At 41.6% G+C, this 15,477-nt stretch overlaps 1 protein-coding gene across 4 annotated transcripts in view; it reads left to right on the top strand.

Moving 5' to 3' along the window:
* Positions 1-15,477, top strand: part of PHKB (phosphorylase kinase regulatory subunit beta) — a 3,137,540-nt gene that overhangs the window by 2,942,477 nt on the left and 179,586 nt on the right. The window contains exon 27 of one of the 4 annotated variants that reach the window (XM_044081951.1): positions 4,159-4,249. The exons of the other annotated variants lie outside the window; for them this stretch is intronic. Coding sequence (XP_043937886.1) covers positions 4,159-4,249 — 91 coding nt within the window. The remainder of the gene's footprint in view (positions 1-4,158; positions 4,250-15,477) is intronic. 4 annotated transcript variants of the gene reach the window in all.

The raw sequence follows: 15,477 nt of genomic DNA, 5'->3' as shown, positions 1-15,477 counted from the left end.
ATTTGTGGGTTCTGTTCAAGCAGCTTTATTACACACAAGCACATCAGAAATGAGACTTTGTAACAGACTTAAATAAGCTTATAAACAGACTGACTACCACACTCCTACATGTTAACCCTCTGACTGTTCTCTCAAAATGGCACTGCTGCCTGCACCTGCTCTGTATTTATATGCATGTACTACATCTGAAAATGCTTCTTAAAGGTCCATACACATGCACTGATCTACAGAGGGGTTCTCCCTTTTCTGCTTCTGGATGCAGGGCCGGTGTTAGCATTTTGGGGGCCCCTAGCAAATGTTAAATTTGGGGGCCCCCTAGGGACTTCCATCCAAGTATCACCCTGTCACTGTCTGACACCCCTCTGAAACAGCCTTTTAGTTCATGTTGCAAACTTTTAGGAGTACTATGTACAGAATGACCTGTAGCTATAATGCTCTTAGGGTACAACAGGTCTATGTGCCACACTGTGTTCGCCCATTTCACAGAGCGACATTCACAATTAGTTACAACAATGATACATTATAGCAAGTCTATGTATGGGTGTGGACTTAGGTGAAATGCTGTCTGTATGCTCTAAAGTGTGTTTTAGTTTTTTGCTTTTTACATAATCGTTTCATCCAATGATGGCTTGAACAGAAATCATGATTTAGGAAAGAAATTTATTGTTGCTGTTCAATGCTAGTTTTCCTTGCATCCTTTCAACTCACCTTTCCTGACCAAGACAGCACAGTAATAACCATTTAGGAAATAACCCAGTTAAGCCAGGGTCCATAAATCCATAGTATTATAGGTGTTCTGGGATGCATTGTAGAGCATTTTTCCAATCTTTTAATTCAATGGTGTCCTAAACAAAAAAACATGAGTAAAAAAAGAATTTCAGTCTTTTTTTTTGTTTTCAAGGAAGATATAAGTTGTGCCCAAGGCTTAATATTCAAAGATGACAAAATAGCAGGTTCAGCCCTGTTCAGGTTAAAAGACTGTAGTCAGAAAATTAATACAAGTTTTCTCATATTTCTAAATAACCAGCAACAGCTTTTGTGGGGTCCTCACACAGTCAAGATGATTAAGGGAGCTCCCTGTATCAATTTATACAGTCTAGGGAGTGGAGGCCACCAGACTCCTTGAAGACTGAAATATCTGAATCTTCTGTGATATATTTTATCCATTACTTTTGAAATATAATTACTTGTTTCCTACATTTTTCACTGATACCCAGAAGAATGATGTACGAGTCTTGGCATTAGGTGTATGCAAAGATAACAATCAGTAATACTTTTTACAGACACACACAAAAGCTATAGCAATACTAGTTTTGTACTTATTTCAGCAAATAGCAATACATTGTGCAACACTGGTACTGTCACACCAGATCAGTGAATGCCATTTAGCAGTTGTCAAACAGTAGCAGGGTAAGTCACTTTTATTTACCGTGGTGAGGAGTAATGCATACCTGTCACTGTCTCTGATTATACAGACCTTCCTTGATTTTGCTTATAAATTTGATCTGTCCTTCGTAAAAGGTTTGATTTGCAAATAAGTCATTCTGGGATACAGACAGTCAATAATTCCAGCTATCAGAGGTTTATACTTCTTATTGTCCAAAAAATGCATGTTGATGCAAAAGGTGTTATTCTATTAGCTTTTTAAGTGAATTAGAGTAATATTTACAACATGCGGTGGTACGGCAGTAGCGTTGTTTACCTCACAGCAAGAGGTTTTCCCGTTTGATTCTCGGCTGGGCTTGGGAGTGCTTTCTGTGTAGAGTCTGCATGTCCTCCTCGTGGTTGGGTAGCATTCGAAAGACATGCATACGTAAATGGGCGTGCCTTTGTTGAAGGTTGGGCGTCGAGCTGGCACCTCGGCGTTTCGTAAAAATCTACTGCCAATCATTAGCGGACCAGAGTTCCGCTGTGGCGACCCCTTACAGGGAAAAGCTGAAAGACAAACAACAAAAATAACAAGAGTAATATTTACATCTTCCTGATTTTGAGCCTTTGTTCTGCTATTATGTTTGGTGTTATGCTGAATTCTTCTGCAAAGTAGTTGAGTTGTAGTATCTGGTGTTCTACCAATATGTATAAAACTCCCTGAAAAAGAAAAACTTCCCTGAAATCGGAATCATGAGCTCTTCTTAAAATACAAGGTTTGCACTCAGATTAGTCACTCCGGCCTGCTGATCTTTCTAGTGCTTATCTTGTTTATGTTCATTACCAGCTTTATCCTAACAGTCATACCAGAGACCTGTTCAGGTTAAAGAGCATAATCAGGAAATTAATACATTTTTCCTATCCATCAGCTGCTTTTGTGGGGCCCCCCACACATTTGAGGATGATTAAGGGGCCCCCTTGCAGCCACAGGTATTGCAGGTATTTAAACCTGGCTATGTTGTTTGTTTTAGTGGCGAGAGTATCCACCAATCAGGGTTTGACTAAGCCAGAGGCACTATGGCAGTGGTAAAATATTTTATGGGATTGTGAAGCCTTTTACTCGATAAAACACTTTACAATAACCAGAGATATCTTTGAATTTTAAAGGAGATCTAAATAATTTAGAGTTATTACCCACCTGGTTTATTAAGTATACACAATTGCTGTACTAGCTTTTGTTAGTTTGACAGACATTTTACAAGATATCACGATAAATAACTTGCTGCGGTTGGGGGGGTCCCCAGGAACAGGGGGCCCCCAGCAACCGCAGGGTTTGCTGGTGCCTAAAGCCAGCGATGTCTGGATGCACATGTTCCTCCTTGCCCCTAGGAACATTCTGTTCTTCTTGGTGTTTTTTAGTTTTGTTTGTGTGCATCCATGCCACCTTTATGCCCTACATCTTGTACAGGGAACATACGTATAATATTTGGCACTTATAAATAGTAAAGGCTTTGGTTTACTGGCCGGACATTGGGCTCTCTATGGCAGGAGATCCCTTCTGTTAGGAATACTGCAACAGTGAAGAGAAGGACATCTGCTGTTATGGCGGGATTTTACACAACTGTACTTTCTGAGCATTTTCTATTGGTTGATCCCCAGCTGTGCTAACATTGCAGGTTAATGCTTCTTTCTTGGGTTTCATCCCAGCCATAGACTCATTGAGGAAGGTCCTCAGTATGTGAAGTGGTTACACAACTGCATAGTGTGTTTATATCACTAAATACAAAGGTTCAAAGAGAAAAAAAATGGTGAAATGGAACAGAAGAGGAGATGAACCAGACACAGATCAGTAAGGAGGGTGCAATCATAGATGAACAAAGACACCTTTTTTTTTTACTCCATATCAGCCTTTCACCCAAAAGATTTCTTACATGGAAGTAAGAATTAGAAAAAACATTAATTTAAGATCTTTTTATGTAAGTATATCACACGTCCATTCCATAGTAATTATGAAGAATAGTCAATCATGTCATAATATGTATATGAAAAAAAGCAAGCAAACACGATTTGCACAACAAATAAATGTTTTATGAAGACCTGAATATATTCTTGTTTGCATGGCAGTTTCAGAGAGACTTGGAAAATACTGTAGAATATAAGCTGATTTCTTCATTTCTACTCAGTTGGATAACAAGAAATTACCCTTTTTTAACCTGTTTCAAGTACTATTTTTATTTGGCTATGTGAAGTGTGTATTATTGTTGTATCATCATTTGATATGTAGTACACTCCTAGAATAATTGTGATATTAAATTTCACATTTTTGCAGACAGAACATATGTGCACTGAAGTAGAGTCTGACGTAACATATCCTGAAAACTCAAAGTGCGAAAGTACAGATTCCTGATGCAGGGAGGGTTTAAAGCTGAAACACAACCATTAAATTTAAAAACAAATGACGGACATAGCTTTACATTAGCAGTGGGTTTCATTAAGTGGACAATAAGATCAGTAAATAATTTTCTAGACTTTGTCAGAGTTTTGTTTTGTAATTTAATTGTTCCATCATTTGCATTTTTTGGTCACTCTGATACTGTAGTTCTGTGAATACAACTTTTTAACGTACTGCAATGTGCTTGCTTTGAAACAGAGATGATTTCTGTACATTACTGATGTGTTTTTCCACAGCTCTTTTTTTGTTTTACTGTTTGTCATGTGACTGTGCGATATGCCTTTTCTCATGTAAATGTGTGACGCACCTTTTCTCTTGTAATTGTATGACATACCTAGGTTGGTTGTACGTTACACTGCTGCATATTTGCAGAGGTTTGCTGCCTCTATAGCCCCACATATTACTACTTTGGTGGTACATGGGAAGCAGGTAAACTGGTTACAATAAACAGCACTGCATGTAAAATGTGACTTTGTACTTCCACTAGCTAGCTAACCCAGCTTTCCATTCACTTCATCTTGTGCTGTTTGTTAATGTCACTTGTGTTGTGCACATTAGTGGTGCTGCAGTATGTGTGTATGTGCTTGTTAATACTGAGGGGAGTGTGGCTCTGTGCTTGTCACCATCTTATCCCTGTTTGTAGCTATAAATCCGTTGGAATGCAGGGAAGGACACACAGTTAAACATTGAAAATTATTAATATACTGCAAGGACATTTTTCCAAAGAAATATTACATTGTGAAGTGGTTAGAAAACTAACTTATCTAGTAGTGACTGAAGCACGGTGAATTCACTCTTGAAATGCAGTTTCTTGTTTTGAATCTGTTTTCAAAGCTGATATTTCCACTTATTTGCTGGTACAGAAGCAAGGGATGTACTGTATTGTTGACATCCTGATCTGGAATCATAACTCATTAGGGTCAGCTTGGAGGTGGGTTTGAATGAGGTAGGGAGAATAAGGATTCTTGATAGTTTAATACGTTCAGGAGGGGAAGGGACTTGGCAGTACAGAACTGAACATGGAAGTCTTGGGGTGTTTGTGCTTACTCGATTTACCATGAGGCATCAGGCAGGAACAGTAATGTCACATTTCTTACGTTTATAAAGGAGTGAGAAGGTCACACAGGAAAATCAATTGGTTAAAAAAACACAAAAAGAAAAATCTAGCAAAGCTAGATTTTCCAGTGTGTGATACCTTAAACGTCTTGTATCCGAGGCAACATTGGATATGTGCAAATTACCCCTTGAGGATATCAGGTGTTTCAGCTAAATGGCATTTCTGAATGTCCATGACTTTTTCTTTTAAGTCTGTTTATGGACAATTTCAGGCCAAATTGTCAACTGTCATATGTGATTAAGGGTAGATCGCATGCTCCTGGTGTAGTGGTAAGTCACTGACAACCATGAATTCCTTTATTTCTACTACAGCCTTGGAGTAAGTGCTATGTGTAAGACGTAAGGCAACACAGTGACAAAATGGTTACGTTTTCTGACTTGCAGCTCCTGGTTTTGGGGTTCAGTTCTGACATATGGTCAGTGTCTGTGTGGAGCTTGCAATTTCCCCTTCTGGCTGTATAGGTTATCTCCCAGCTCTGCAGTCTGTCTCCTTCCACTTGCAAAAGTATGTTGGTTGATTTGGTTACTCTAAATTTGTCCATAGACTGCATTTACTTGTTTAACTGTTTTCTTCTTAAGTAATGCCTTGCCCAGTGCTTGGATCATACCTCAGAAGGGGATCCTGGACAGTTGCAACTACCAGATTAACAAATTGAAGTAAATAAATGAGTGAATGAATAACTAACTAACCAACTAATTTTGCCTTTGTGACTTGGGTTGTTGCTCAAAATAGCCCGAGAGGAATCGGTTCAATTACCTGATTAACAAATAAATTAAAAATCAGATTCTTTAGAGGTTTAATGAGTCCCCACACACACTGTCTGTGATCAGTTTATTCCCAGATAACCATGTATCTGTGAAACAAGATGGTCTAATTCTGCAAAGTGATTTTCTGATGACTACATGTCTGATGAACTTCTTGTAGTGTGACTCTTAGTTACCAGTCGTATGTCAACAGATTATTTTCTCAAGCTGTAGTATCAGTTTTACTTCTGTTGAGTTTTCTTCTCGCCCCGTTACTTGTTTGTACATTTTTTATCTGTTCTTTATTTTCTTGCCCTTCTGACCAATATTCATATGGTATTGTGCTGCCCAAAACAGCATTGAGACTGATAATGCACAGGGAGGAGACAGTTCAGAGATGCAGGTAATGTGGTTACATTAGGGTAAAATAGGGTAGTACTCAACAAATCCAGATGATTAAATAATGATCTGACAGTGAGATTCCAGATACAAATGAGGGACAGGAAATATGCAAATTATGCCATCAAACATGGAGGCGCAATTCAGAAATGTATAAACCAGGCACACTGCTTTTTAGTGATGACCTGCCCTAAACTCCAGGAGCTGCTGTTGTGCAGGATACTAGAATGTTTGTGATAGCTGCAGCTGTACCAGAGCAGCATGTGTTAGTGGCTGCTCCTAGAGCCTGCGTCTGCAAAGTGAAGCATAACAACCATCAGTGCCAAAGCAAGCATTGCTATCAGTGCCTAATTTACCACATTCTGGCTGATCAGCAGATTGTAGACTGTCGCCTTGTCATGTAGCTTTCCACATATGATAATGTGACTGTTACGATATAAGGGATGAAGTGGAACTATGGATAATGATCGTCATCTGCAACTCCCAGACCATAGCAGAGATGACATATAGTACTGCCACATGTTTAGGCATGGAACATGGTGGAATATGTATTCAGTCAACTAAAGGGAAGCTTCCAGTGCCTAGTTGCAATTAGTTGGACACTGCAGCATTCACCTGTGACCTGCTGCTAGATATTTATAGTGTACTCCTTGTTCCATAACATGGTTTTGTGGAAACAGCTTTAGTAGCGTGGAAACATCCCAGCAAAGCCCACCATACCATTTGAAGAAACAGATGAGGAGGAGCAATCAGCACTGAGAACTCCATGGATGCAGTATATTGTGGTTCTGGTAAAGTGGTGCCATCTGATCCACATTTATGGGCCATGACACATACAATCCAGAATAAAATGTTGCATGCACATTGCATGCATTATCAAACCCATTGTTTACAATATAGTGAATGTACTGTCATGCTGTGTATCACACATTACCTTACCTAAAAAAGTTAAAATGTGAACAGGGCACATAAATTAGCATTTCCACAAGAGGGGGAGACACAGTTACAGCTGGCAATAGTGCTATCATATGGACCAGGATCTCAGGATGTAGAGATGGTAGCCACACAGTCTGGTAACAGATTATGGAGAGCAACAGATCATATCCTCCACTGTTGGGGTGGAACTGTCTTGTGACATAATGTGGTTCATGACAGGAAAAACGCAGAATTCTGTGAGCATGCATGTGCTTCATGATGGGTTATTCCCTGTCCGTTGCAATCAGATATGTGGCATCCACATCCAGGATAATGGCCACCAGTAAGCATGGATGTCTGTCTTCCCACAGGGAATATCAATGGTGTAGAATTACAGAAGAGAGAATGAATGTGCAGCTTAGTAAGATGTCCTAAGGATTGAACTTGAATAGCAGTACATGTCTAAGACCAGTGGCTTCTGTGTGTGGTGGCTTGCAGAGCCAAGCCATGGTGATGCTGTCTTTTGGGATGGCATGCATTTGGTCCTCTCCATGGCCGCAGACAGCAGGATTTGCAGAGATGGTCCAAAGAACAATTACCATCTGCCTTATGGATGCACCAGTGATATCTTATGGATGCACAGAGTTATCTGCCTCCTGGTCTTCTCCCATTGGTTGTGTTGTCATTGTGTGTCATGTACCAGACTCTTGTCAGAGACCTGTTTTCTGTTGGTGGTTATGCAAATCTGCAGTATTGCACAATGGCTTTATGCAGTAAACTCACCATCTTTACCTGGATTACTTACCCGGTTGTCTTTACCTGGATTATTAGTGATAGGCTTATTATCCATAGATATTATTTTAAGCTAGATTAATTAGCCCATTTAAGCCATAATCATGTGAGAACATGGCACCTTGTGTCTGTGGGTAAACAACTCTTACCTTAAATATTCCAACCCATTTATCTGTTGGTTGTTCATGTGTATCATTGTTTGCATGCACAGAAGAGGCCAGAGAGGTGGTCATGGTCATGGTGTCAGCACTAATTACCAACCCCCCCCCCCCCATGTATGGCACATGTGAGGATCTTCACAGATGCCATCTGTGTAGCCTGAGTGGAGTTCATAGTTACATGATGTCTTCAAACTACTAGCAAGGCTGTGGTTTTGCCCTGTCTCTGCACAGGTTCTTTGTATGTAGATGATATGTATGAACCCTCCAGTGTTAGTGTTGGTGGTTACCCTGAGTATGGGGGTCATCTCTCCTTCCTCAGATAGGGACACCAGAAACTCCTACATTTCTATGAAGTACTTCTGTACTCCTGGTCTACCTTCTTTGGTGGACATTTCTTTGGCAATGTCCTGTACATGCAGTATGACATTGGTCACCCTTTGCTGAGACTGATGTAGAGTCCTATTATAGCCATATACAGTACTGATGTTCTGTACTATTCCCGCCACACGTGATAAAGTGGACAAGCGTTTTTTGAATCTTTGGCTAGGATGTGTCTAGAAGGCCAGCACCTATGTTTTCTGAGTGGTGAAAATTTCCAGTCATTGCCTGTCTTTTAGGTTCTTAATAAGATATGCTTTCTAACCTATTTTTCTGATTTTTTTATACACAGTTACTATGTAAGCCAACTGGACACAAGTGTCTCTTTTTAGGGATGACTCAGGAGTATTGTCTGGTTAATTGACTTGCTCAGAGTCACACAGTAGGCACTTGGAAGCAGAAGACAGACTTCATGCCTGGAGAAGCCAGTCATTACCTGTTCAGCCCTGTAATTCTCTGCGCCAAGTGTTAGACCAAATGTGCTGAGACGTACACCTTTGGATTAAAAATGTCAGTCAGTATGTATGTATGTCAAAGCGTGCATGGTTATGTATGGATGTCAACACCTGCCTACTTACCCATCCCCTGCTGTGCTTTCACACTCCCCTTTTTTTTATGTAAACTGCAAGTGCTCACTTACCCATTCCCTGTTCTGATGTGACACTTCCTTCCTCTGTTCCTATACAGACTGCAGCTATGGGCATGTTATCACAGCACCCTTTCCTACAAAAGCAAATTGAAACTGTAATAAAATGTACACATTGCCCCTTCCAAAAATATGCATTGCCATGCCTCATTCAATGCAGAGAGGCTATCATGTACTATGTAATGTCATGCCCTATATGCATGTTGCCACTGGTGTGCCCCCTTACTCATAGGCTGACATGAGAGTGTCATGGCATTATGGCATGGTCTTGCAGCCACCTACACCAATTCTGTCTCTGTCCTTATTGCTGACATCTACTATGGGTGGTCAGTACAGTGTGTGGCTACATTACCAAGCATTTTATCTTTCTTCATTATGCCAATTTCACATTCTAGTGGCATCATCCATTCTGGTGAACATTACAGGCATCATTCTAGTGACCTGCTTAGCCAGTGAAAGTAGAAGTTAAGGATAGACCACCCCTTACTAAGTTCTTCTTCCTGAATAGCAGACTCAGATGGTGGAAGGATGTCTCAGGAGATCTGGGTGGCTGCATAAGTCATGTGCACACTGTACAGCTGTATTAGTATGCATGACATTTGTATGTAGTAAGGTGCTCTCTCTTCTGCAGGACCAGTTGTAGTAGTGGCAGAGAAGCAGTGGTAATCATCACAGCCTGAGCTTGTCAACATCTTTGATGACGGGTTACTAGTGGTTGCCAGACCTGACTGTCTTCAAGGGTATTAGGTCAGCCTTCTAAAGGTGACCAGTAGGGCTCACTGGTGGCCTTTGTCACCACAACGTAGGAGATTAGCAAGGCTGAGTGGGATCCTCTGTGGTCAGCTGAAATCAGTTGTCGGTGACATCTGAATTGCACCAACAGCTGCACACCCATATCACAATTGTTGAAGGCCTCCTAGCATGGCTGGTTGAGATTGTGGATTGTCTCCTAGGATAGTTGGTTGAGTAGTGTGACTGACTGCCCCCGACCATCAGGACACCAGAGGCACAGATTGCACCTTGATGTCAGCTACAGAGGTGATTGATATCTGCGTAATTTGTCCTTTGGGACAGTGTGCAATATGTCATGTACCCTACCCTGTCCCCGTCTGTGTTTTCCCCTGCCTCGTGTGTCACTTCCCTTGCATTGTTTTTTGTCCAGTCCCACTTATAACGAAATACCTACCCTCTGTATCTATTCTCTGTTGTCCCCACCTTTTGTTTCAATACTACCTCTGTCTGTCTCTCTGTGTCTGCAGTTTATGGTTATTTATGTGCCCGAACAACCTTACCTTCTCTCTCTCTCTAGTCCTTAGCACTTTCTCTAACTGCTCAATTACTTCTAATAAGAAAAATGAGATCCTTTCTGGCAAAAAAAAACAGATATAGCTCTTCTATCCTCCACCAGTTATTCCTTATCATTACACTTGGGAATTTTTCTCAGCTTTTTATTTCCCCTTTGGGATGACAGTGTGATATCTGAGCCTTCTTGGCCTGTCTGGCAGTGATGAGGCACTTCATGGTGCACATGAGCTTATGTAGTCTTGGAAAAGCTCAAGCACATTTCATGACATTGGTCGCTCTGATCACATGCACTTTGATAGAGCAACTTCTCCAGTGTACCAGACTAATTCTGTCCATGTAATATGGTTCCATTAATGTTCTGCTTTTTACCTACTGATGTTATGCAAGCCCTGATTCATATCTAAACAGATGTTGGCTGTGCTGCACTATGGGATCCTCGATATTTAGTGTTGCACAGCTGCAAAGCACTTTTCTGTGAATCCAGTCCCTGTGCCTGATGTTGCACCAGATATGGTGATCAAAGTGCAAACCATGAGAGTATAGCAAAGAATTGCTGACTTGGATCTGATGCAGGGAACATCATAAAGGCAATATACTGAGTTTGCAAATTCTACATGAGATTGTACAGCACATTTGCAGTGGAATTCAAAAGTTTCTTTCATCTAGGTCAAATCTCTCATTACCCTTCAATACATCCAAACCAAAGGTACAAAGGTCACACAGACAAACCATCCAGTAAAAACTGCAAGAAAAACCCATCCAAGATAGAGTTTTTCACTGTGTGGTACCTTAAATCTCCTGTAATGGAGGCTCATAGGATATATGCAGATGACCCCTTAAGGACATCGTGTGTCAGCTACATAGCTTCTGAATATCCATTACTTTTTACTTTCTAATTCTTTATGGTAACATTCAGGCCAATAAAGCCAGATCCCACTAGCTGTGGACATGCATGTTGTGGCCTTTCTAATGATCTTGGCAGCACAGCATAAGTGGATAGTTTGGCTATACCTCAGAAGTACAGGGTCTTAAACCCAGCTGAAGATATGATGCCTACAAAATATCCCAACTAATATCCAAATCAAAGCGTAAAAATGTTACACAGACAAACCATTTGGTAAAAATCGCAAGAAAAACCTAGCCAACCCTCCTGTAAAGGAAGCCCATGGGACATATGCTGTAAAAGTACTGTGCAGATGACACTCCCTGTGTTGGAACTGCAGAGAGCGATAGTGAAGTAGAGGCATAGATGAGTGTGATGTATGCTGCTACTCAACACTATAAAGACTTGAAATTCAAAAAGTCGTGGACATTCAGCTCAAACACTTAATGTCCTTAAGATGTCATTTGCATATATATATATATATATATATATATATATATATATATATATATATGCATACATACATACACAGGTCTCCTTCACATAATCAAGCATCCAAATGCTCACCTTTCATATGGTTGAGACCATATGATCGAACGTTTGAATGTTCGAAAATGTGAAAAAAAAAATTAAACAAAAAAAAAAAAACTAAACAGTGCTAGTAGGGAGGCAAGCCACCTGCGCCCCCCCCCCCCACTGTTGAAATATACCAACTCCGAGATCACACTACACTGCGGTAAAAGGAAATCTTCCCATTCCGCGCTCTATGGAGATCCCCATTTAGACCGTTCGAGCTTTTAAAAGTTCGATCATATGGTCTCCGCCATATGAAAGTTGAGCTTTTAAAAGTTCGACCATCTGAATGGGACCCATATATACATAAGCAGGGGGAGAACTCCTGATCTTATACCCTATACTGTTAGGATGTGACTGTTTCTAGAGCCCAAGGCAGGCACATCCTCACAGGTCATACCCTCATTGCCCATCCAGCGTAATGCTGTCATGCAGGTGTTGTGGTAGGGCTTAAACAACAGCCCTTAGGGCTCTGGTCAGCTAGGTTTTGCTTTGTACCTCTTTTTCAGACCACCAACATCATCAGCTATGGTGGTTGATAGCAATAGTAAACAGGATTTCCCCAGTGACCCCCTTTCCCATCAGGATGTAGTGGGAGGGGTCAGAAGTTATAAGAATGACAGCTGTGCAGCTAGTGGGTAAACTGAACAGCAGGTAAGGAGCAAAAAACAATGACAGGTTCCTTACTGATTGATGATGTGGGCAGGAACGACAGGCAGTTTCATATATGACTTTCTTAGATGCAGATATGGAGTGAGGACAGTATGGTGCAGTTGTTAGTTTAGTGGGGCCAGGATTTAAGTGCTTACCAAGTCTCCTCTAGGGGATTTTTCTTGGGACCCCTCTTCTGGTAAATAACCTTTTCTTTATCAAGTGTGAAATCAAAGAGTTTCTAAGTTTTGAACCCCCTGATTGCAGTTTCTTTGAATGCTATCAGATGTTCCTTTGTAGTATGTTTGTTTTTATTTCATTTTTCTCTGCAGTTGTGTAACTGTGGAGTAAGTGTATTTAGGTAAGGAGTATGGGGGGGCTGATGCCTCACAGAATTCTTACTGGTTTCAGTGAGCTTCACCTTGTACTGGCTTGACCCGTCTGGGTGACGCTGTAGTGCATTTTAACTCTGACATCTTTCTTAGTTTAGAATTGTAGATTATTTTTATATTCTGGTCAGTCCAGCGGGAACAGTATTTACTGAAGTGCATTCTCTAGAACTAGTTGCAGTGCATGTTCTGTATTACTAAAAATTAGATCTTTGGCAGTTGTATCCAGTAAAAAATTGTTTTTGTTATAGTTTTAGCAAAAGAAGTGTACTACACAAAGTTTAAACTTTTTTTCAGAAGACAGTGAGAGAGTGGTACAGATGTTCATTGTGCATACAGCTGCAGTCATAACAGATGGGTTTTCCTGCCGTCAGGAGGGTCCTCGGTCGGTCGAATTCCAAAGTCTAGGTCTGGCGTCGGATGTCGTCGCTTCTTCCCTGACGTCAGTGCGACAGAGGTATAAAAGAACCAGCCAACGCCATTTTCCCCAGTCTTTCTTGCCGCACGGTGCCCGAAGCAGAAGCAGTTCGCAAGTGCCGGTCGGCCAGCTCCTGAGATTACGAATATTTTTCAACCGAAGTCTTCTTGAAAGCTAAGTACACCGTTGGGGAAACTTTTCTTGCCTCAGACCGATGTCAGACAAAGTTAATAATTGCATTTCATGTGGGAAGCAAATGCCGCATAAAGATTTTCATTCCCTCTGCATTCCTTGCTTAGGCCCAGACCACGACGTCTCGGCCTGTTGTTTTTGTGCTACATTCAACAGACGCACTATTAAGCGTCGGGCGGAGTTCGCCCAACACTATTTTAGCAAAACGTTTAATTACATTATGTCGTCGGATACTCCGACTCCAGTTTTGAGTAAAAGACGCAAAGATAAGGACCGACATACGAGGTCCGCGACTTTTACCAACACCACGCTAAATCCGACTACAGGTGCTCCGGTTCTCAGCGAGGCACCTACGCAGCCCCTGACTACCGATGACACTTTATTGACAGTGTCTTCTGTGCCCGAGGTCGCAGGCTCTTCGGCCCACACCCCGACTACAGATACCGAAGCCACTCTTGGCGGGGAAACTCAAAGTTTAGACAGGCCTTTCACCTCTCAAGGTGTCTCCAGGCCTTCTTCTTCTTTTTCCATTAAGGCTTTCACTAAGTCTAAAGCAGCCATACATACTAAAAGACAAGCTCCACAGGGCCCCTCTCAAGGCCCCATGCCTAAAAAGCAGATGCTCAAAATGGCTGAGGATTTGATTACTCTTAACAGGGGTTCTCAATCCCCCTCGGACAAAAGGCCCAGAGTGGAGGAAGAATACCCTTCCTCGGACCAGGCCTCCATTACTTCAGAACATTCTGAAGACCAGGAACATTCATACTCCCCCTTTGAAGATTCTGATGCAGAGGAGTCCATTCCCTCTGTCTCCCCCCCTGAGGACTACTCTTTTGGGGAAACCTTCCATACCTTGAGGGAACACTTCCACTGGGAAGGCCAAGATTACTCAGAATCCAAGAAAAGGCTCAGGGATTTCCTCTTGCTCCCTCAGCACAGGCCTCTGGCTATCCCTCCTGTCTTAGACATACTAGATGACGTGTATTCAGAGGCCAGCCTTAAGCCAGATTCTTTACCTCCAGCTCCAGTCAAGCCTGACAGGTATTACCGGGTTCCTGATTCACACCAATTCCTATACAAAAGCCATGCGGCTGACCCAGAAACTATTTCACAGGGTCCCAAGGGAATTAAGGCTTCCACTGCCAAAAATCCATTACCTTCAGAGAGAGATTCCAGAGCTTTAGAAAGGTGGGGGAAAAAGGTATACACCTCGGCCACCTTAACCATGAGGGCATTAAACTGTCAGTTCCATATGTTAAAGTATCAACAGTTTCTGTTATCTCAGTTGAAAAACAAAATGTCACAACCTGAACAACCAGACTTGAAGGAGTTGCAGGATTTGTTGCATAGTGCAGAGCAAGTGGGTAAACATACCTTGCAATGTGGTTTTGATGCTTTAGAGGCCTCATGTAGAGCTGCTGTTACAGGATCAGTCATATGTAGACATGCTTGGCTCAAAGAGCAAACCTTACCAGATCATGTCAAAGCTAAATTACTAGATGCACCTCTTCAAAAAAGATGTATTGTTTGGTGTTAAAGCTGAGGAGGTATTAAAGAAAATGGAGGAAAAGGCAAAATCAATGCAAACAGTGAAAGATTTCCTACAGGTACAACCTCCACGTTTCAGTAGAAATTGGCCTTCAAAAAATTGGTCCTTTCCAGCCACGGACAGACCTCAAAGAGGTAGATACAGGCGCCCGAGGGGTAGAGGGCAATCTCAAGGATCATTTAGAGGCAGACAATGGCAAGCACCTACACCAAGAGGTGGTGAGGATAGTTCACAGCCATTCAGAAAGCAGAACCAATGACTTTCCCCTTTGCATGCTAAACAAGGCTCAAATGGCAGCACCTTTAGGCGGAAAACTGGCATTATTTTCGAAAAATTGGCATATTGTCACAAAAGACAAATGGATCCTGGACATTATAGACAGAGGCTACAGATTCCACTTTCACACCCTTCCAAAAATGAGAGGCATACCAAACCTGCCACACAATCAAAGGGCAGAGGCACAAAAACAAATTTCAGATCTCATGGACATGAAAGCTATTCAAGAGGTACCTGCACAAGAAACAGGGTCAGGGTTATTTATTCCAG

The sequence above is a fragment of the Protopterus annectens genome, chromosome 8.part1 (assembly GCF_019279795.1).
Source record: "Protopterus annectens isolate FY-2018-M chromosome 8.part1, PAN1.0, whole genome shotgun sequence".
Taxonomy (NCBI): domain Eukaryota; kingdom Metazoa; phylum Chordata; order Ceratodontiformes; family Protopteridae; genus Protopterus; species Protopterus annectens.
The sequence above is the reverse complement of the archived record's forward strand: the minus strand, read 5'-3'. Positions and strand labels throughout refer to the sequence as shown.